Here is a 22,218-nt window from a genome sequence, read left to right on the forward strand (position 1 = left end):
TTTTACACCAAGCTGAACATCACCCTGGAACTACTTTTTACACCGTGCTGAACGTCACCCTGAAACTACTTTTTACACCATGCTGAACATCACCCTGGAACTACTTTTTACACCAAGCTGAACACCACCCTGGAACTACTTTTTACACCAAGCTGAACATCACCCTGGAACTACTTTTTCCAGACGTGTTGCTGCATCAGAGTCACTATCAGCTCATATTTCCCATCACACGGTGAAACGTCTCAGTTTCATCAGCTGAGATAGCAGCATTTATCTGATATTTATCTTTTATATTTATATTTAAATTTTTATAAATCTTTTACTCGGAGTAGAATATTCTGGAAATCACAGAATTCTGTTTTTATTTACTTTTTACACAGTGTACTGACTGTTTTGGAGTTGGGGTTGCAACAGCAGCATCACCTGAACTTTATTCTCCCAGTTTTCATGGTTAATTCAGCAGAATCCTTCGTATGGTTGCCTCTTTCATGACGTGATTGAGCTCTCTTTTTACTTCATGGCAGTTCATGTGTTCTTTTCTTTTTTCTCTTTGTTTTCCTTCTTTCTTCTTCTACTTTGAACTCCAGTAGCTTTTGGTATTCAGGGATCTGGGTTCCTTTGGCCTCTTGAGGTTGTCGTTTATGGTTAAATAATCTGAGAACCTCACTGAAAAAATAATGATGTTTGTGCTTCTCCTGGCATTATGTTCTGTTTTTGTTTCCCTGGCTTTGTTTCCTGCAGTGCAGACTTTAATATGCACAATATGCATGCTGACATCCACAGAGAAGCCGTCTTACTGTGTATTTATGTTTTTCCAAAATGGATGGATTTGTAGGCTCAGATCCCACTTTTCATTAAAAGCACCCCAGAATACACTCGTACATGCAAACATTCTCATCTCTGCAAGTGTTCTTAGATGAATTCCTCTCATTCATATGTTGTCTATACCACAGATGGAGCCCGTGGAGTCACATGAGCTCTCTGTGGACTGAAAAGACTGTCACTCATCTGATATTCTGTTTCTTTTTTACTTTCACTAGATCACAGTAACAGAGACTGTGCTGTTCCTGGTCCAATACACGTCCAAAGAGTTTGACCGATCGGAGAAGACGGTGGCCACGGGGGACTGCTGTTACCTCAACCCACTGGTGCGCAGGACCTTCCGCTTCCTCGGTACGTCTCAGCTTCATGTCTCCTCAGTAAAAACTGCAGATTTATTTATCTTTAGTTGCAAAGTTGAATTAAATTAAAGGCTGGAGGCTTGAGGGGTTCTTTGCTCTAGTCGAACAGACTGGGAACATTTCCCGGTTAAACCTGGTGCTGTAACCAGAACTGATGCTACACGATGTCTTGAACCTGGAGCTGGTCTTTATCCACATCCTCCTCCGGGTCCCAGAGGATTCTTTAAATGTTGTCAGAAAGGAGACGAATTCCTTCATCTTTAGCATTGTTTGTTACCCCCTGCTAGCATGCTGCTTGTTGAGCATTTTTGGAGAAGTTTATTCTTGATGCTGCAAAGACTAACCTGTCTTTGGAGCTTTCAGCTGCATCTGATCATCATCCTCAGGGAATACTCAGAACTGGCTTCTAATCCTGTTTCTTATGACGTTACTTGTGTATAAGAAGTAGAGGAACCTACATTTCATGCTTCTTTATCAGGTCATCATTATCTATGTTGCAGCTCAACTGTGTAAAGAAGTCTTTACCAGTCAAGCATTATTCAGATGTTCTCCAGGAAGTCTGCTGTGGTACGTTTACGGCTCACAGAGCAGAAGAATCCATGAAGCTGCTCCCTGCTGAGGCACATTTATAGTCTCCTTCTGCCGAGCAGAAGCCTTCCAGCACCGCGCTGGACTCGTCCTCTCATGCTTAAGTGAGATCAGGAGATAAAGCTGCAGAAGAAGATTATTACCTAGATCCCTGAGGGGAATCCTCTTGGTGACCCGGCTTTGCCCTCACATATATACAGACAACCTACTATTTACGCTGCTGGTTAATGCTAACAGGTCTTTCATTTAAGGATAAATCTGCTTTTATCCCTCAAGGACTCAGTAGACCTGGTTCTCATGTGTTATAGACCGGTACAGTGTTGTACCAGCGCAGGGCTTATGTCTCATGAGTGTTAATTGATGTTAGCTTTAGAGCGCTGCAAGGTGACACCTTTTCTCTGCAGAGCAGGACGAATGTCTTCAGCTGCACCGCCTCCTTTTATACTTTCCTTAAACAGTGATAGAGTGCCAGCCACGTCCCGATGGAAAGGCTGCATGAACGCACTGCAGTCTCAAGTTATTTTATTTCAAAACTGATTTGAAAACCACATTAGTCGTATTTCATCCCTTTAATTATGATAAAATGCTGCAGCAACTTAAGGAAGCTTAACGTAATGTGCTCGTTAGTTTTAGTACCGTAGCAGAAGAATGAGCTAAGCCGGAACTTGATGTCTTTAAGGAGTTTTTTTCCATTCTCGTTCAAAGCTCTAATGAACACTCAGACCTTTAACACCAGAGGAACCGGCGGGAAACAACGGCAGCTCAGAGTGAAGCAAACACAACCAAATCCAAAAGAAAACTAAAGAATCTGCTTTTCTAACATTTTACAGAATTCTCTCCTGGATCAATCAGGCCGATCAGGACTGATTCTATCTCTCATCGCAGCGCAGTGCCATGTGTGTGTGTGCTGCTGGACCATGTTGGGAAAATATTTATGCTGTCTTGTTAAGCAGAACTCCCTGGTAGAAGAGCTCTTACTTCTCTGAGGCTTTTCCTGGCTAAATACAAACAAAAAACGTGGTTTGTTTTAAATCTTGGAGCATTAAGTTCCCTGGATGGGCAGGAAGTCTGTCTTCCTTCACAAAGTCTCTTGGGAGATTTTCAGAACTTTGTTTCAAACCCAGAAGTAGAAGTTAATGTGATCAATAACCATGGTTTTATAAATCTATCATAATGAATGCCTCCACACGTTTCTGCTTCTGTCCATAGACACGACTTTAGCCTTGAAGCTAAGGCTGGGTTTGCATCTAATCCCGGCCACTGGACAAATGTTTAATCTGTCCAACTGAAATCAATCAGACTGGAGAGTCCAGCTGACATGTAAACCGTGTCGACATGGACGCTGAAGAAAGCGATCGATCGGTTGTGTGTTTACATGATGGACAGATTTATTAGGATCTTAAAGCTTGTGACGGCGTGGTCTAATTTGGACAAAGACAATGGAGAGCATTTATTTATTGATTCACTTTGAGCCTTTCTACCATCCAATAATCAATAATCTTGAACTCTCTGAGGCTCCAACATAAACGTTGTATCCGCCATGTTTCAGGTCTTTCCTGAAACTCATCCTGCCACCAACTCCCCTCAGAAGGAGTGCAGGAATGTGTTCCTGTTGACCCGATCATGAAAAGGAAAATTCATTCAGATTGAAGCGTTCATGACCATTTTTATCCTGATTAGATGTTTGATTGGATCAAAGACACAGCGAGTAGCTCCAGGTGTTTGATGATGGACATACGTCTCGTCTGGTTGAGTCTCTTGGTCACTTTAGTTTGGTTGTGGTGAAATTAATCTGAAGCAGAAAGGCTGTAAATCAGAGGCTGAAAATGAGGTTGAACACCTGCTGGATGAGGCTGCTGGTGTTTTACTGCTGAAATATGTTTTCTTTTTAATGGGAGGAAAGGGTGCAGAAAAGGGCTCTTTAAACATCTCCAGACCAACATGTGAGCTATCGCCGTGTCTCTGCAAGTATTAACAGACGTCATTCAGAAGTATTAAATAGTCAAATTTGGAAATCTCATTAGATGCCGTCTGTCTGATTTACTGTGGCTGTTGATGCTACCTTTAGCTGACTCAGCAGCATATGAAGTGGAACTGGGGGGGGGGGGGGATTTCTAAGTGGACCACACATGGGATAGATTGCTTTGGCTACATCTAAATGAATCTGTCAGACTCTCCCTACACCGGCTAGCTTCCCTGGGGGGTCTGATTGCTACTTGCCTGCCTCCAAATGAGCTTTTGAGCCACAGACTTGAGTTGTATGTGGAGCGATGGCGTGTGAGGATCAGAGGGTGGAAGTTACAAAGCAAACTTTTAACTGTGTCTGCTGGCAAAGCAGAAAGTGGAGCTGCAGCTTTGCTTGTGCAGCAGAGGAAAGATGAAACGAGGCCGTGGGGTTAGTGCAGCTTACTGGAAACCTGTTGTTTGTTTCTTTACGGCTCTCACAGGGAAAACCGAAGCCAAGCAGTGCTCAGCTGCTGTAAAATGGCTATCTGGACTAATTACATAGCAGAACTGGCTAAAGAGCAAAAGCAGTGAAAAGCAGTAAAAAGTTGAGGCTAAAGATGCGTGGACAGTGTTATTATAGCAGCTTCATGCATATTCATGTCTCCTTTTGACAGTGAAAAATGTGGGGAGGAATGAATTTAAATGAATCATGCTTCATGCAAATTGTGCCATTATTTACTGCCGAAAGAAACTATTTTAAACTCATTTTGCACTTGATGTGGCTGTTATAGCTGCTGTGAGGAGGAGGAGGAGGTGGTAGGGTGAATTTCTTGACTAGTATTAATTAATTTGGAACATACCAATCACCAAGACATGTTGTTGGAGGAAAACGATGACATGTCAAATAACTACAACTGGAAAGTTTTCATATCAGTCATTCAGCCCTTAGAAAAATGGGTAACTAGATAAAAATGAAAGCAGGTGTGACGATGTGGCTAGAGAGAGCAGGACAACTGCTGCACCAGAACATCTGTAGTCGCTGCAAACCATCCGTTAGAAGACTAAAGCTTCACCCGTCTTTTTAGTTTCATTTCATTGAGCTTCAGTTTGACCTGAAACTATCCATGTACAACTCACAATGGGGGGGAGGGACAGCTCCAGGTGGACCACACATGGGATAGATTGCTTCGGTGATTATAGAAATAAAAAAGCTATTTTAGGATATTAAACATGTTTGTTGGGAATAAATATAAGGAGCAGAACAGAAGACTTCATCACTGCTATGGTGTGACTGAGCACTGGCGCTACAATAGAACAAAAAGTAAATGTGTCAGGGAGGTCTTCTAAGAGTCTTCCTCCGTCTGGTGTTTTATTCTGGCCTGAGGCTGGTGCAGGTTTGTGTGGCATAATAAATCGGATACAGATTTAAAGTCTGTTTATTTCCCTTTTAAATGGAGCCGCACGTGGGAGGAAAACGTATGTGTTGGATGAGCAGCAGAGGTGAGTATGTGGGTTGTTTCCATAAAAAATGTCCAGATCTGCTCTAAAAACAGCTGATTCTGCTGCTGACTCTTGTTAGGAGCTTCCGGTACGTCAGGTGATGATGATCCGCATGGACCTGGATGGTCACAGAGGGGAGAGGAAGAGGAGGAGCTGCTGGTTGCTGCTCTGATAGGGTAACATCGTCTGCTGGAGGCAGAATGTGCTCCTACATGGTTGGAGTGGGATCACCTGGATGTGTGATCCAGAGATCATGTAGAGAGGAATGAAGAGCTGTGGTGGAAACCAACTCAGTGCCTTCAGACTGTTTAGTTTTTGCTACAAGGTTCTAGAGGAAACTTGAATGTTCGGCTGCAGGTTGCATCTTGCAGCTGCTAAGTGAAGCCGTTCATAGAGCAGAGCGTATTTACTTCTCATCTCATGTTAGACGTAGATCCTACATGAACACTGAGCAGAAGCTGGAATTTAAAAGATTAAATCACAATATTTCTTAAGAAATTTAAATTTTTCCATGTGGTTCAGGCCTGTTGTACACACTCCATGAACTGGTGAAGGTGACAAGCATTTGTGGAAACCATTTTCCCAAAACCAGTGACTTTTCTCTCAGTCTCAGTCGTGCTACTTTACAGAGACTCAACTCTGAACCCTGTTCGCCACTTAAAAAGAAGAAGAGCAAACCAACACACCAGACTTTTTAAAGTTTTGCATGTAGGGCTGCAGACACCGTCGTTATGGCAGTGTTTAGCAGACACGTCGGACTGAAACAGATGGAACATGAACAGCTGGATGTTGAACAGGACATAGCTGCTCATCTCACGCTGACATGATGCTTCCGTGTCGGTCCTCATGGGACATGCTGTAGACTCGGTCTGGATCCATAGATGTATGAACCTTGTAGTTCCGATCATGGTGAGCTAACAGGACAACAGACAATGCAGCTACTTAGTGTAGTGGAAGGTTTAATGGCATTTACACTGTTGTAATTTAACAGTGTTTATTTGTTTATCTGCCTTGAGGCTGCAGACTGGCTAAATCTGGTGCCTGCAGTTCATCGTTTCTCAGGAGATTAATGTTTTTTGTGCAAATGAAAAGAAAAAGAAAGGACGATGATGATGATCAGAGACGGCTGTGTGGTTGTCCTGTGTACAATAAGACAGAAAATGTTACTTGTCTGCTCAGATTGAGTAAGTAAAACTTTATTTATGCAGCACCTTTCAAGATATAAAATCACCAAGTATTTTATAAAAAAAAAAGTAATAAATAAAAATCTCATTTAAAAAGATATGGTTTTAACTTGCTTTTAAAAGTGACCAGAGTCCACCAGGAAGAGTTCCAGGGGGCCACTGAACAGAAAGCTGTCTCCTTCAGTTTTCAGCTTTTCATGGGGCTCCATCAGCAGGCCCTGGTTCCCCAGGACCTGCCGGGGGAATGGTGATGAAGCCTGTCCGGAAGCAGCATTTAGAAAAACCTGTAGCTGTGCTAGGAGGTTGTGGTCAGACAGGTGAAACAAAAGCCTGAATAATGATTTCCAGTTCAAGATGTGAAACTGTGGAGCTCAGCTTGGCAAGATTTCCCACACGATAAAAGCAGGATCGAACCTGAGACTTGACATATGCATCCAAAGTAAAATAGTAATGCCAAGGTTCCTAACAGAGGATTTAGCCAAAGAACCACTAAAATATGGATTTAAATATTGAAATACTAAATATTGTCTCTATGAGATGTTTCTGATTGGATCAGCTGCAGACAGTGGTAGTAGAATGTTTTTTGGCAGCAACCCTGTTAATGAGGGCTGGTTAGGATACAGGTCATGTGTTAAGGTCATGTGACGCTGATGTAGTTGATCAGTTCATCCTGCATCATACACCGCGTGGACAGCCCAACACCTCGTGATGAAGATGGTGGCATCTTCCCTTGTGTGTTGCTCACACTGCTGCACAATTCCTGCTCGCTCTTTAAGTCCCTTGATATTTCCATGAAGGACACACCAGGGACAGACAGTAAGCTCACAGTCTCAGCTAGCTGTTAGCATTTTTAGCATATTTTTTAGGACTTAAAGGTCCCATATTATGCAAAATTCACTTTTTAATGGTTTTGGAACAGTCATACTGGTCCCCCCGCATGTGTAGGAGACCCGTAAGTGTGAAACTCTTTCAGGCGCTCTCTCTCCCCCCTGCTCCACCTCTAGGGAAGTAAGCGCTGAAATGAGCTTGTTTGAAAGCGTGTACGTTATGACGTCATAAGGGACAATAACCACTCCCCACAGAGCGATGGCCCCGTCAACCAGCTCTCAAAGCCCGCCCTCTAAAAATCACCTAGCGCCCAGTGTTTTTCCCTCTTCGGCAACCCTCGTTAGCGGACATGGCTAAGCGACAGAAGCACTGTTCTGTTTGTGGCTGCATAAATGAACACGAAAACGTTTTTTTTACTTCCATCCACTGAACCCACGAGGACTGAGTGGATTAATTTTATTTTTGGAGGAAATGTACCCGGAAAACTTCCAAAGGTTTTGCATGTCTGTGGCCAGCATTTCAAAGAGGACTGTTTCCACAACATGGGGGCATGGAAAGCAGGCTTCGCCAACCGTTTGAAGCTGAAGCCAGGTTCAATACCAACTGTCCGTGACACAGCTGGAGAGGTAAGAGCTGGCAGTTATTTTATCGTTTCGGCCTTATTAGTCTGATAGCTTGAAAATATATTAACCTGTCAATCACCTCATGACGGGCGATGCGATGGGCGGAGCCAACAGCTGAGCTGCTCCACCAGGGTTCCGCCCACCATAAACGGCACATTTCTGAAGCTGCTAAAAAGAGGGAGGTGAAGAGAAGCCGCTGCACTCAAACTGAGGGTCGATTTGTCCATACCATGGCGGAAATATTTCATTTAGATATTAATGAATGGTCTCAGATTGGGAATAAAGTGTATAATATGGGACCTTTAAGATAAAAAAGTACCTGGTTGATGCTTCCATAACTACAGGACACAACATTCCCTTGCTCGTATGCCTTAGGTGAGTGTGCTGTTTTTAAGCACATGTTTTGTAGTAGTATAAAATGTAACAGCACTGGCATCGTAGTGAAGCTGCAAGTGTTTTACTGAGGACGTTTCCTGTCTTAGAGCTTTTATACGCATTCAGCTGCATCACTTTCCTCTGTTCTGGCCTCTCTTTGCTGCCATTGCTGTGCCAGCATTCACACGTGACTCATTTTACGTGCATGCTTGCACTATGCGTTTGTATTTCTGCACGTGCGCCTGAGAGCGCTTATTCATGCACATCAGTGTGCACATGTGTGCACATGCCTGTTGCCAGTGTTTCCGTCTGCTTCGTGTGAGCCCAGCCATCTCGCGGCTCCACAGCCTTCCATTTTCATTCATGCCTGGCGTAGCTTTGCATAATGACTCACAGGACTGTGCTGTTTGGAAAAGATTAAATTTAGAACAGCCACAGGTTGTGGTGTTCACACGCACTCAGCTTAGGCTGTGTTCTTACCTTCATGTATGTTAAAGCTTTGCATGTTGCACTGTTGGAGGTTCATGCACATCCTGCTCTATGACATTATGTGAAAGACTCAGTTTGTGAGTCTCACAGCTTGTTTTATCTGACATTTGATCCTGGATGGACTAAAATTTCTTTAAATTCAGTGACAAAAAAAATCAGAAATCCTTCTGTTTGCTTCCCAAATTTAGTTACTTCTATTCCTTCTAGTCTTCAATCTTTATAGCAAAATTACCCAAAAGGCTGAAATTTAGGAGGAATTTTTGATTCTAACCTTCTGATGCTCAGGTCAAACATGGAGTTCAGTCTTGTTTTTTCCAACTAAAAGCTCCTGCAGCTTCTGTCTGTTCTCACCGTGACTTCTGTAACGCTGTCCTCGGTTACCTTCCTCTATCACCTCCAGTTAACCCAGACCTCATTACTGGTTGATCAAGCTATGATCTCATCACCCATGTGCTGCTTCCTTCACTGAATTCCTGTTAGAAACGTCCCTGACATCAATGTCCTGCTTTGTTTCCTCCGACCACTGATGATAAGTTTCAGAGGAACTTTGGTTGGTCAGATGAACATATTACAGATTCTGTTGCTGCTGTTTTCTGGCTTAGCGCTCTTGAACTTAGTTGGAGTGGAGAAGTTAGTACCTTCTTACTGTGGTTATTGTTACCGCTGCCTTCATCAGAGAGCCTTTTAACTTTGCTTTAATAAGCATCAATCAATCCATCCATTATCTGCTGCTTATCCGGAGTCGGGTCGCGGGGGCAGCTGTCTAAGCAGGAAAACCCAGACTTCCCTCTCCCCAGCCACAGTCAACAGCTCATCCAGGGGGATCCCGAGGCGTTCCCAGGCCAGCCAAGATGTGTGGTCCATCCAGAGTGTCCTGGGTCTTTCCCGGGGCCTCTTTCCGGTTGGACGTGCCCGGAACACCTCACCAGGGAAGCGTCCAGGAGGCATCCTGACCAGATGCCCGAGCCACCTCATCTGGCTCCTCTCGATGTGGAGGAGCAGCGACTCTACTCTGAGACCCTCCCGGATCACCGAGCTTCTCACCCTATCTCTAAGGGAGAGCCCGACCACCCTGCGGAGAAAACTCATTTCGGTCGCTTGTATTCGCGATCTGGTTCTTTCGGTCATTACCCACAGCTTGTGACCATAGGTGAGGGTAGGAACGTAGATCGACCGGTAAATCGAGAGCTTTGCCTTTAGGCTCAGCTCCTTCTTCACCACGACAGACCGATGCAGAGTCCGCACCGATCTGCCTGTTGATCTCCCGCTCCATCCTTCCCTCACTCGTGAACAAGACCCCGAGATACTTGAACTCCTCCACTTGGGTCAGGACCTCATTGCCAACACGGAGAAGGCACTCCATCCTTTTTCCGGCTGAGGACCATGGTCTCGGATTTGGAGGTGTTAATTCTCATCCCATCCGCTTCACACTCGGCTGCGAATTACTCCAGTGAGAGCTGAAGATCACAGCCCAATGAAGCTAACAGAACAACATCATCTGCAAAGAACAGAGACCCAATCCTGAGGCCACCGAACCGGATCCCCTCAACACCTCGGCTGCGCCTAGAAATTCTGTCCATAAAAGTTATGAACAGAATCTGTGACAGTAATGCGGACCAAGCTCTGACACAGGTCGTACAGAGACCGGACAGCTCGTACAAGCGGGTCCGGCACTCCATACTCTCGGAGTACCCCCCAGAGGAGTCTCTGGGGGACACGGTTGTACGCCTTCTCCAAGTCCACAAAGCACATGTAGACTGGTTGAGTGAACTCCCATGCCCCCTCCAAGACCCTGAAGAGAGTGTCAGCAACCCCCATCCCCACTGTACACAGTGTTGATGGAGCACTGCTTTCCCCTCCTGAGCCCCTGGGTGATGTACCAGAACCTTCTCTAAGCCATCCGGAAGTCATTCTCTATAGCCTCTCTAAACTCCTCCCATTCCTGAGTTTTTGCCTTAGCAACCTCCGAAGCTGCGTTCCGTTTAGCCTGCTGATACCCATCAGCTGCCTCTGGATGCCTTACGGCCACAGCTGCAGCTGGCTGCCTCAACAATAGCAGCATGGAACACAGCCCACTCGGACTCAATGCCCCCTGCCTCACCCAGGACATGGTTGAAGCTCTGCCGGAGATGGGAGTTTCTATTTCTGACAGGCGTTCCCAGCAGACCCTCACAACACGCTTGGGTCAGCCAGTCCTGACCGGCATCCTCCCCCCATCTGAGCCAACTCACCACCAGATGATCAGTTGACAGCTCCGCCCCTCTCTTCACCCAAGTGTCCAAGACATGCGGCCTTAAGTCTGACGATACGACTACACTGTCCTGGTGCCAAGTGCACATGTGGACACTCTTATGTCTGAACAAGGTGTTCGTTATGGAAACTCGTCTTCTTTTCTCCTCCTCCCAGAATGAACATTTCATGATCTGTTACCCTGTCAGTTAGCTCTGGATCTCCGGAAGATCAGCTCTGCTCTCTGTTTGATTCATCCAGAATTATTTTTATTTTCCTTACCGGCTAAAATATTTTCCAACCTTGTTTGTTTAAAAGATAAAAAAGTTTTAAATGTTTTTTTTTTTCTTACTTAAATGAAGTAAATTTGTTTGTGTTCCATATTTTGTGTAATTAATGTCAAAGAAGCTTAACTACATTCTTCAGTCCTTTAGATCATTATTATTATTATTATTATTATTATTATTCATTATATGTACTGCTTTGTTTATTATGGGTCACGGGGAAGCTGGAGCATAACCCAACATTATTATTATTATTATTATTATTATTATTATTATTATTATTATTATTATTATTATTATTATTATTATTATTAACTTATTTATTTAAACTTTAGTTATACAGGTCATCTAATTGACAAGACACAGTCTCTTACAATAAAGACAAAGCTGTCTGGACATAGCTGTGTACAATAGTTGTTTTCTCTCTTATGATTCTCTCTATCTTCCAGATGTTTTACATTTTACACGTAGTCCTGACTTTATCTAGGTCCAGAACTGTTTATCCTTTATATAAATGACGTGTAAAGTTCCAAACATTTTTAAATCAGTATTATTCCCAGATGACACTAGTATTTTTTACCCTGAGGGGGATTTACAGGAACTGCTGGAGAGGATTACGGCTGACATGATCAAACTAAAAATGTGGTTTGACAGAAACAAACGATCATTAAATTTAAGTAAAACCAAATTCATGTTTTTCGGCAGTAAGAAAACACAAGTACAGATACATGTAGGCGGGGCAGACATTGAAAGGTAATCGATGATAAAATAAACTGGGGGTCTCATATCAATCATGTACAAAGCAAACAGGAGCATTTCTGGACCAAAGACCCCTCCACATTCTGGACCACAGACCCCTCCACATTCTGGACCAAAGACCCTTCCACATTCTGGACCACAGACCCCTCCACATTCTGGACCAAAGACCCTTCCACATTCTGGACCAAAGACCCCTCCACATTCTGGACCAAAGACCCCTCCACATTCTGGTCCACAGACCCCTCCACATTCTGGACCACAGACCCCTCCACATTCTGGACCAAAGACCCTTCCACATTCTGGACCACAGACCCCTCCACATTCTGGACCACAGACCCTTCCACATTCTGGACCAAAGACCTCTCCACATTCTGAACCACAGACCCTTCCACATTCTGGACCACAGACCCCTCCACATTCTGGACCAAAGACCTTTCCACATTCTGGACCACAGACCGCTCCACATTCTGGACCACAGACCCCTCCACACTCTGGTCCACAGCCCCTTCCACATTCTGGACCACAGACCCCTCCACATTCTGGACCACAGACCCCTCCACACTCTGGACCAAAGACCCCTCCACATTCTGGACCACAGACCCCTCCACATTCTGGACCAAAGACCTTTCCACATTCTGGACCACAGACCGCTCCACATTCTGGACCACAGACCCCTCCACATTCTGGACCACAGACCCCTCCACACTCTGGACCAAAGACCCCTCCACATTCTGGACCAAAGACCCCTCCACATTCTGGTCCACAGACCCCTCCACACTCTGGACCAAAGACCCCTCCACATTCTGGACCACAGACCCTTCCACATTCTGGACCACAGACCCCTCCACATTCTGGACCACAGACCCTTCCACATTCCGGTCCATAGACCCCTTCACACACTGGACCAAAGACCCCTCCACACACTGGACCAAAGACCCCTCCACATTCTGGTCCACAGACCACTCCACATTCTGGACCACAGACCCCCTCCACACTCTGGTCCACAGACCCCTTCCCATTCTCTGTTGTTCACTGATTCTACAATGTTTACATCACTGCAGATGTTTGGGGCAATACTTACAACTGTACAATACGATCACATCCACACTGCATAGCATGTTGCAGCAGGGAGACATCTAAGACCTCCAGGATAGTGGGCCTTGAGGACCAGGGTTGGGGACCTCTGCTCTACACGGTAACCTGGAGGCCAGCGAAGCTCTTTCTCTACCAGACGCTGCAGCTCCATTTCATGATGAGGTTCAGGAATCCTTCCTTCCTTTCACAATAACCCCGATCAATAACTCCTCCATGTGTGAGAGCTGATCATTATCTCTGCTTTCACCCGAACACACCCACCAATCCACCATCATGGTTCTAAATAGTCTGTGTGTACAGCTATTTTATTTATATATATGTAGTTTATTTTCTATTATGTATGTTCTTTGTGTTTATTTATTGTGTTCAGATTATTTTAATCTGATGGAAAATTTCCGTAACGGGATTAATAAAGTACAGTGTTTATATCACCATGATGCTATAACTACAAAGAGAGAAATGACTGTTCACACAGCAATACTTAAACTAATGCAGTAAAACGGTGTTGTAGCTGGACCAGGTTGAAACACACATTCATCCTCCTCTCTGTCTCTGTGAGCTATTTTCTGCTGAGCTACTTCCATATAAAGGTCATTAATGCCCAACAATCCTTAAAATAAACTGAATCTTTTCATTTGTAGTTTGGTCTGTCAGCTCATCCCTCACTGAACCCTTCCATGTAAGGCCAGTTTCACGCAGAGCTGCATGGCATGCGCAGTACAGAGCTGCTGACCTTGTAGTTTATGTCCAACCCCCTTCACCATCTTTTGTTTTTGATAATTGCCATAAATACTCAGCTTTATGTAAGTCACGAGTGTTTTTTGAAAAGTGAAGACTGAAGAATTGATCATTTACAACTTTGTGATCCTCATCTAAAAGGGAGCGAGAAGCTCAGCAGCCTGCATGCGTACAGTCTAATCTGTTAATATGGAAGTCAGAGTAAGACTCAGGATGTTTTCTAAGAATAAGAATATGGAACACCATAAGGAAGAGGACCCAAAGGTAGTGTTTTGCAGAAGTAGAAACGAAAATCTTTTCGGCTTAAAACAGCCCTATGATGACGACAAACCATGGACCCAGGTTTCCCTTGCCCGGATGTGGATCACTGGGGACCCCTCTGGAGCCAGGCCTGGAGGTGGGACACGGAGGCGAGCGCTTGGTGGCCGGACCTTTGTCTATGGGGCTCGGTCGGGCTCAGCCTGAAAGGGTGGGGAGGGGGACTTTCTTGAGCCATTTCCAGTCAAAGGAGAAGACTTAATGAAAACTTTAGAGAAGACTTTTTTTCACCTAAAATATAAGTTTTAACCACAAAACAGCAACAATAAGACATACCATAAAAATTGTGTTTTTAGTTTTAAATGTGCTTTGTGATGTTTAGGCGGCCATGCTTGCTAGAGGCTTTTTGCTGAGTTTTTTTCCAGTCGTATGCTACACGATAAGATTGCTGCTTCTTAGCGTGCACATACAGTGAATCTCAATGCATGCAGCACAGACAGTCAGAACCTGGATAATGGAAACAGGGTCACTGACTCAAAAGAAGTTGTGATTAACTGCTGTTATGCTTCAGACAAATACAGCATATGTGAGGCAGCCATGATAAATACATATGTGTAATAAACTCAGGTATATTCTCCTGACTGTGTGGACCTGAAGAGAAGGCTTGTCGTCCCATAGGATCTGGCAATGATCTCTCTCCAACAAGACATGATCCTCTTTTCCAAGAGTTCAAAAACCATCATAGTTGCCAAACTGATGGTGCTCTGGGAAACGAGGCTAGCCATGTCCCACCAACTTCTAAAAGCCCCAGGTCTGAACAAATGACTTGTGTAACTAATGAAGATAAAGTATCTGAGGCTTCATGTATGCCATTACCACCTCACATTTCCCCCAATATGGTCAATGGTATGTGTTTGTTTAACTCTTTATTATCTTATGTGACTGCTCAAAATGCTTTAATACCACTTTCCATGATCATTTTAAGTGTTTCTAAACACATTTATACCAAGGTGTCCACACTGAGTGGAAATGGGGGGTCTTGCCCAAGAACACTTTAGTAAATGGTCTGAAAAAGCCAGGAATCAATCAATCATCATTCCAGTTGGTGGATGACCACTACAGCTGCCCCAATGTGGTGGGAGCTATGGTTGGGTATTTAGTCTCATTATCCCAAAGTGTAGTACTGCCTCTGATTCTAATGTTTTATCTGTGATTTGTGTCCTGGTTTCTTATATTTGTCACAGTAAGCTTTTTAATTTAGTACTTTTCATAAAGTATTAAATGCCAATGTCCTTCACTGCATACACAAATTCAACCTTCTTGACAGCTAAAAAAAAGAAAAAGTTTTTTTTTTTTTTTTTATAAAACACAAGTTCCCACTTTCAGACTGTTCTACTCTGTGTTCAACATCTACCTATACCTCACGTATGCCAAAGAATTGTATGGAAGCAGAGAGGAAGTCTGGGCAAATGTGATAACTCTGAGACTGTCTCGTGTTGCATTGTGAAAATACTAGCACATGATCAAAGAAGAACATTGTATGAATACACCAACACACTATGACAGGAGGATCCTATGCACTCAATCAGCATCTGTACTTGAGAACAAAGCCATGCTTCACTGTGGCTCTGCAGCCTTCATAGTTGGAAGCAGACAACTGAGTTAGATTCATGCCCTACTAAGCAATTTTGGTTGTCTCTCTGCCTTTTTTCCCAAAGCTAGTCAGGATGAATGGGAGTAGGGGGTTGGAGTCATCCGTAAAGCATGAAGTGCCCACATTCATGTCTAAAAGTGGCACAGTGTCAGAAAGATGAGCTGCTTGGCGAACACTTGGTGACTGAGTCACACCATGCTTGACAAAACCTATTTGATGCTTGTTAAGAAATGGACCTGTCAGCATCTAGAGCCCCACCACAGTCAATGAGCGAGACAGTTATTAAAACAAGAGCTCCAATAATAGAAGAAGAAACAGCCCTGATGGCTGTGAAGCTTCACTGCCTGTTTTCATGAGGGTCTCTCACCAAAATGGCCTTAAAAGCCTCGGTTGAGTTGTTTTGCAGCAGCACGAGCACATGACAGGGATTGGCAAAGCTGCTATTGTTGCCTCAACAAATAATCCCTCCTGGAAGTTTGAGTGTGATTGTAAATTGGGGAACTCCTCTCTCAGTGTGTGTGGCTAAAAACCTGTTTGGTAATTCAGTGTGACAGAGGATTGAGCGGCCGTGGTGGGGAGGCAATTATTTCTGTTAAAACCCTTCAGTCTCTTTGACATAAAGCTGGTATAGTTTAGAGAAACATGATTCCACAGTACCACCTGGTTAACTTACAGATTGAGTGTCACATTTACAATCATTCAAGACTGGATAGTTTACTCAGTAAGACATAATCCAAAGTCTTCAGAGTCAGAGCTTTCTCATTACAGCCTCTATATCATAACATAATTAAAGCCACCCTCATTGCTTTAAATATGTTTCTCCCATGTTTCCTCTTTCTTAACAATCGCTTCTTTCTTCACAGGAGTCTACACCTTTGGCCTTTTCGCTGTTGACATCTTTGTCAATGCAGGGCAGGTAGTGACAGGAAACCTGGCTCCCTACTTCCTAACAGTGTGTAAACCAAACTACACGGCATTGGGCTGCCAACAGGCCCTACGCTACATCAGCCACCAGGAGGCCTGTACCGGAAACCAGGATGACATCCTTCGGGCCCGCAAAACCTTCCCTTCCAAGGAGGCAGCACTCAGTGTCTACGCAGCCCTCTATCTGGCTGTAAGTTACTCAGTGTCTATGCAGCGCTCTATCTGGCTGTAAGTTACTCGGTGTCTATGCAGCGCTCTATCTGGCTGTAAATTACTCAGTGTCTACGCAGTGTTTTATCTGGCTGTAAGTTACTCAGCGTCTACGCAGCGTTTTATCTGGCTGTAAGTTACTCGGTGTCTACTCAGCGCTCTATCTGGCTGTAAATTACTCAGTGTCTACGCAATGTTTTATCTGGCTGTAAGTTACTCAGTGTCTACGCAGCGCTCTATCTGGCTGTAAGTTACTCAGTGTCTATGCAGCGCTCTGTATGGCTGTAAGTTACTCAGTGTCTATGCAGCGCTCTGTATGGCTGTAAGTTACTCAGTGTCTACGCAGCGCTCTATCTGGCTGTGAGTTACTCAGTGTCTACGCAGCGCTCTGTATGGCTGTAAGTTACTCAGTGTCTCAGCAGTGCTCTGTATGGCTGTAAGTTACTCGTGTCTACGCAGCGCTCTATCTGGCTGTAAGTTACTCAGTGTCTATGCAGCGCTCTGTATGGCTGTAAGTTACTCAGTGTCTACGCAGCGCTCTGTATGGCTGTAAGTTACTCAGTGTCTATGCAGCGCTCTGTATGGCTGTAAGTTACTCAGTGTCTCAGCAGTGCTCTGTATGGCTGTAAGTTACTCAGTGTCTCAGCAGTGCTCTATCTGGCTGTAAGTTACTCAGTGTCTATGCAGCGCTCTGTATGGCTGTAAGTTACTCAGTGTCTCAGCAGTGCTCTGTATGGCTGTAAGTTACTCAGGGTCTCAGCAGTCCTCTGTATGGCTGTAAGTTACTCCTCTTGTGATTGCTCTTTACCCCTGATGCCATGGGTATTATATTTGTCGTACATTGTTATACATACAGTTTCTGAAACCTATTTTATCACTTTATAGTAAAACCTTTGCTCAAAAAACTCTGTTTCTGCACTCCATACTTCTAACTCCTGGTGGATACCTTTTGTACTAAAATAAATCTGACATCACACAGTAATAAACAATACATATATGCATTTTTTGTGACAAGTAATGATTTTAATAGTGCCTTTTATTGTCACATTGGTTGTGCAACATCACTTTTGGAGCTGTGGTGGTCTTATTTAATTCTCTTTTTTTTATCTTCTTCTAAGCTTTTTTCCCCAAATGGGTTTTTTGCAATATATTTTTTATTTATGCTGTGTGGCTAATGGTTGTGTGCAGATCACAGTGGTTTGCTATTGTTTTATGTGGTGTATTGATGTTGTCAAGGCAGCTAATGAAACAGCACTCGAGTTCCTCAAATTTTGTATTGTATCGTATTGTATCTTATCGTATTGCATTCTATGATGTTGCTTAATATTGCACCGTATTGCATTGTATATCATTGTATAACGTATCGCATTGTATCGTTTAATATTTTATCGGAGTGTTTCGTACAGTTTCGTGCAGTTTATTGCATCTTATTGCATTGTATTAAATGGTAACGCATCATATTGTACCGTATTGCATTGTATTGCATTGTATCATTTAGTATCGTATCACATCGTATGATATCGTCTTCAGAGTGTAGTGGACTTACACTGTTAGACCTGCACAACTGCAACTAAATGGGAAGTGAAGGACACCAGTGCTTGATAAGCAATTCTTGCCTTGTTATGTTTCATACACACTCTTCCTATTTCGCTTGGAGAAGCAGTTGAAACTTTCTTGTAGAAACAGTAATTGATCTGTATGTTAACCACCTGTTTTTTAACAGTGTCTTATTTTATTTCTTTATTGGCTATAATGGAACTTAGTTTTCTTATTTATTTTCCCCATTTTGTTTGTGGCTGTAGGTCTGTGAAAAGTGCTTAAGTAGACTTTACTCACTCATTTTATTGGTGAATACTGTAAAAACACTGTTTTGGAAGTGGTTTGTCCTTCTGCTCTGATGTAGATGGTGGCATGAGGAGACCCAGCCGGGGACCCAACTGTTGCACAGTGGCATCGGTTGGAAGTTTGACAAGTCAGAAGCATAACTAGTCAAAAATCAACACTTCTTCCTTCCATTGTTAATTCTACTCCAAATAAAGTAATTAACTAAACTGTTGGCTGGTTTTCAACTTGTCTGATCATCCAACTGTGTGATATTCTGTACTGACTGACCAAAAAGAAGCAGCAGCTGGAGCAGAGCAGTGCTTTTAGCTAAATAGTTCAAATCAATACAATATTGTGCTCGCATTCAACCTCATATTTCCAAAAGACTGGTTGGAAGAAAGAGTTTACATTTCCTTATTTGGTTGTTTTAATTTAAATTCATATAATACAATGAAAAAATATTGACTCTTTTAATTTTCCTATTCATTCAACCATTTCAGATGGTAATCTGATCCTGGCTGTATTTCTCAGTGTTTGAAATGAAATCAGCCTGAAATCTAAATTCAGCTCTGAATCATTGTGCCAGTAAGGTGCCCTTATAAGGGAAATGTTCAACTTATCTTGTAACTTTTTTTTTAAAGTAATGTCATCCTTAAAGATATTGAGAGATGAAACTCTTGATTTTTGTCTTAACCTCTCTATGACTCACTGGATTTATACTTTAGGGGTGATACCCTCATCAAACATTTGCATAAAGGCTCTGATTCTTGCTGATGGTCTGAGTCCTTAGATTTTCTGTGTCAGAGAGCCAGCGTCTGCTTAACTGCCCAAAGGCACTGGAGGCTTGGCTTTGGACCATCAGTGACTCCCTGCACGATGGGGGGAGCAGATTGCTTCAGTTATGTAGGTCATTTAGCAAAAGCCATTGTATGTGTATAAGCCAGCAACACACACACACATACACACAACCCTGCAGCTCTGAGGAGATGATGATGACTCCTCTTCAAGCTCTCATTATCTTGGTCATTTCAGCAATGCCAGGGCCAAACAAAGCTGTCCTGCAACCACTGAACTCATGGTTTTATTGAAATTAGGCTGTGATTACTCCATTCAAATGGTAATGTCACAGTAATGTTCTGACTCAGAATTAGATGTCTTGGCTCATATTTCCACTATAGGGTTATGCCATTTATGACCAACCTAGAGCAAGATTGAGTCATGTGATCTAAAGTATTCTCGTGCAGATTTAAGTATGAAAACTTGTACTACTCACCAGTATCTTGAAATCACAACATGCATCATTACATTTCATGCTAGGTAGTTATGTTTAAAGCAGGGGTGCCCAAGTCCGGTCCTCGAGATCTACCATCTTGCAACTTTTACATACAACACTTCTCCAACACACCTGAATCAAGTGACTGGCTCGTTACCAGGTCTCTGCAGAGCTGAAGGACATGCAGATGACATCTGATTCAAGTGTGTTGGAGAAGGGTTGCAGCTAAAGTTGCAGGATGGTAGATGTCAAGGACCGAACTTGGGCACCCCTGGTTTAAATTAAGTTGTTTCTGTTTTAACCAGTGATTTGTAAGAAAAAGCAACATCATTGGTCACAAGTCTACATTCTGATCCACTGTTTTGTTCCTCCATGTGCAGCACAGTATGGCTGTGCAGTAGGGATGTCATGGTTACTGATTATCACCTTAATCACAGTATTAAAGCCACGACTAAGCACTTTTAAAGATTCCTTAATATCTTCACCTTCCTTAAAAAATCATGTCATGACATAATGAAAACAAAGTCATGTGACAAATCAGGTGGGTCATCCTGCAGCATCCTCTAAATGTGAGGCTGGGAAACTGTCTGAGTCTTCATAAATAAGGAGGATGAAGTGGTTTCTGCTGGATTCAGTTCACTCGTGAAAAAGCACCTGCATGCCCAAAATAAGCTTCTCTGGTCAAGATCATGCTAAATTAGTACTTTTTTTATATACTATGAGTATTATCTTATGCTATATTAATCAACATGAAAGCGTTGTCTCATGCTGATTAATAAAACACATTTATTTTGACAGACCTACTTTAAAAAGACCTATAAGGAGTGTTAATGTGATTTTTACACGTTTATCGTTTTGGGAAATTCATTAACACATAATAATTGTGATAATCATAAAATCTTGATTATTTCTTTTACAGTACCGATAAAATCTGTAATCCTGACATCCCGACTGTGAAGTGCTGACTAAACCATCGGAAATTAAACTTTAGTTTGTAAAAATGTGCTAAAAATAAATACACATATAAATAATTACAATGGTATGTCCAAAAATGTGACTTTAACCAAGAATCCTGCATCTCATGCACACATCTGATGTCACAACAAACCCCATTGTTCGGAGTCTAGACAAGATGTAAAGACACCAGCACATCTTCAGGCTTAAAAGTGAATTTTACAGGTTTTCAACTATTTTAAATACAATGCTCAAAAAATAAAGGAAACACTTAAACAACACAGTGTAACTCCAGGTCAGTCACACTTGTGTAAATTCAAACTGTCCACTTAGGAAGCAACACTGATTGAAATCAGCTCCACATGCTGTTGTGTAAATGGAACAACAGGTGGAAATTATCGGCAATTAGCAAGACACCCGAATAAAGGAGGTTCTGCAGGTGGTGACCACAGACCACTTCTCAGTTCCTGCTTTCTGGATGATGTTTTGGTGACTTTTGAATGCTGGCGGTGCTTTCATTCTAGTGGTAGCATGAGATGGAGTCTACAACCCACACAAGTGGCTCAGGTAGTGCAGCTCATCCAGGATGGCTCATCAATGCGAGCTGTGGCCAGAAGGTTTGCTGTGTCTGTCAGCGTCGTCTCCAGATCATGGAGGAGCTACCAGGAGACAGGCCAGTACATCAGGAGATGTGGAGGAGGCCGTAGGAGGCAACAACCCAGCAGTAGGACGCTACCTCCACCTTTGTACAAGGAGGAACAGGAGGAGCACTGCCAGAGCCCTGCAACATGACCTCCAGCAGGCCACAGATGTGCATGTGTAGCTCAAACAGTCAGAAACAGACTCCATGAGGGAGGCATGAGGATCCGACGTCCACAGGTGGGGGTTGTGTTTACAGCCCAACACTGTGCAGGACGTTTGGCATTTGCCAGATAAAACACCAAGATTGGTAACTTCACCACTGGCACCCTGTGTTCTTCACAGATGAAAGCAGGTTCACACTGAGCACATGTGGCAGACGTGACAGAGTCTGGAGACGCCGTGGAGAACGTTCTGCTGCCTGAACGTCCTCCAGCATGACCGGTTTGGAAGTGGGTCAGTAATGGTGGGGGGTGGCATTTCTTTGGGGGGCCGCACAGCCCTCCATGTGCTCACCAGAGGTAGCCTGACTGCCATTAGGTACCGAGATGAGATCCTCAGACCCCTTGTGAGACCACATGCTGGTGCGGTTGGCCCTGGGCTCCTCCTAATGCTAGACCTCATGTGGCCGGAGTGTGTCAGCAGTTCCTGCCAGACGAAGC

The 22,218-nt window shown here is 43.5% G+C and overlaps 1 protein-coding gene across 3 annotated transcripts in view; it reads left to right on the forward strand.

Annotated features, from left to right (window-relative positions):
- LOC121628836 (phospholipid phosphatase-related protein type 5-like) overlaps positions 1-22,218 on the forward strand; it is a 139,378-nt gene that overhangs the window by 82,359 nt on the left and 34,801 nt on the right. For all 3 annotated transcript variants that reach the window (XM_041968214.1, XM_041968213.1, XM_041968215.1), the window contains 2 exons: positions 1,041-1,173; positions 16,596-16,846. In XM_041968214.1, the coding sequence (XP_041824148.1) occupies positions 1,041-1,173; positions 16,596-16,846 (384 nt within the window). The remainder of the gene's footprint in view (positions 1-1,040; positions 1,174-16,595; positions 16,847-22,218) is intronic.

This window comes from Melanotaenia boesemani, chromosome 18, assembly GCF_017639745.1.
Source record: "Melanotaenia boesemani isolate fMelBoe1 chromosome 18, fMelBoe1.pri, whole genome shotgun sequence".
NCBI lineage: Eukaryota > Metazoa > Chordata > Actinopteri > Atheriniformes > Melanotaeniidae > Melanotaenia > Melanotaenia boesemani.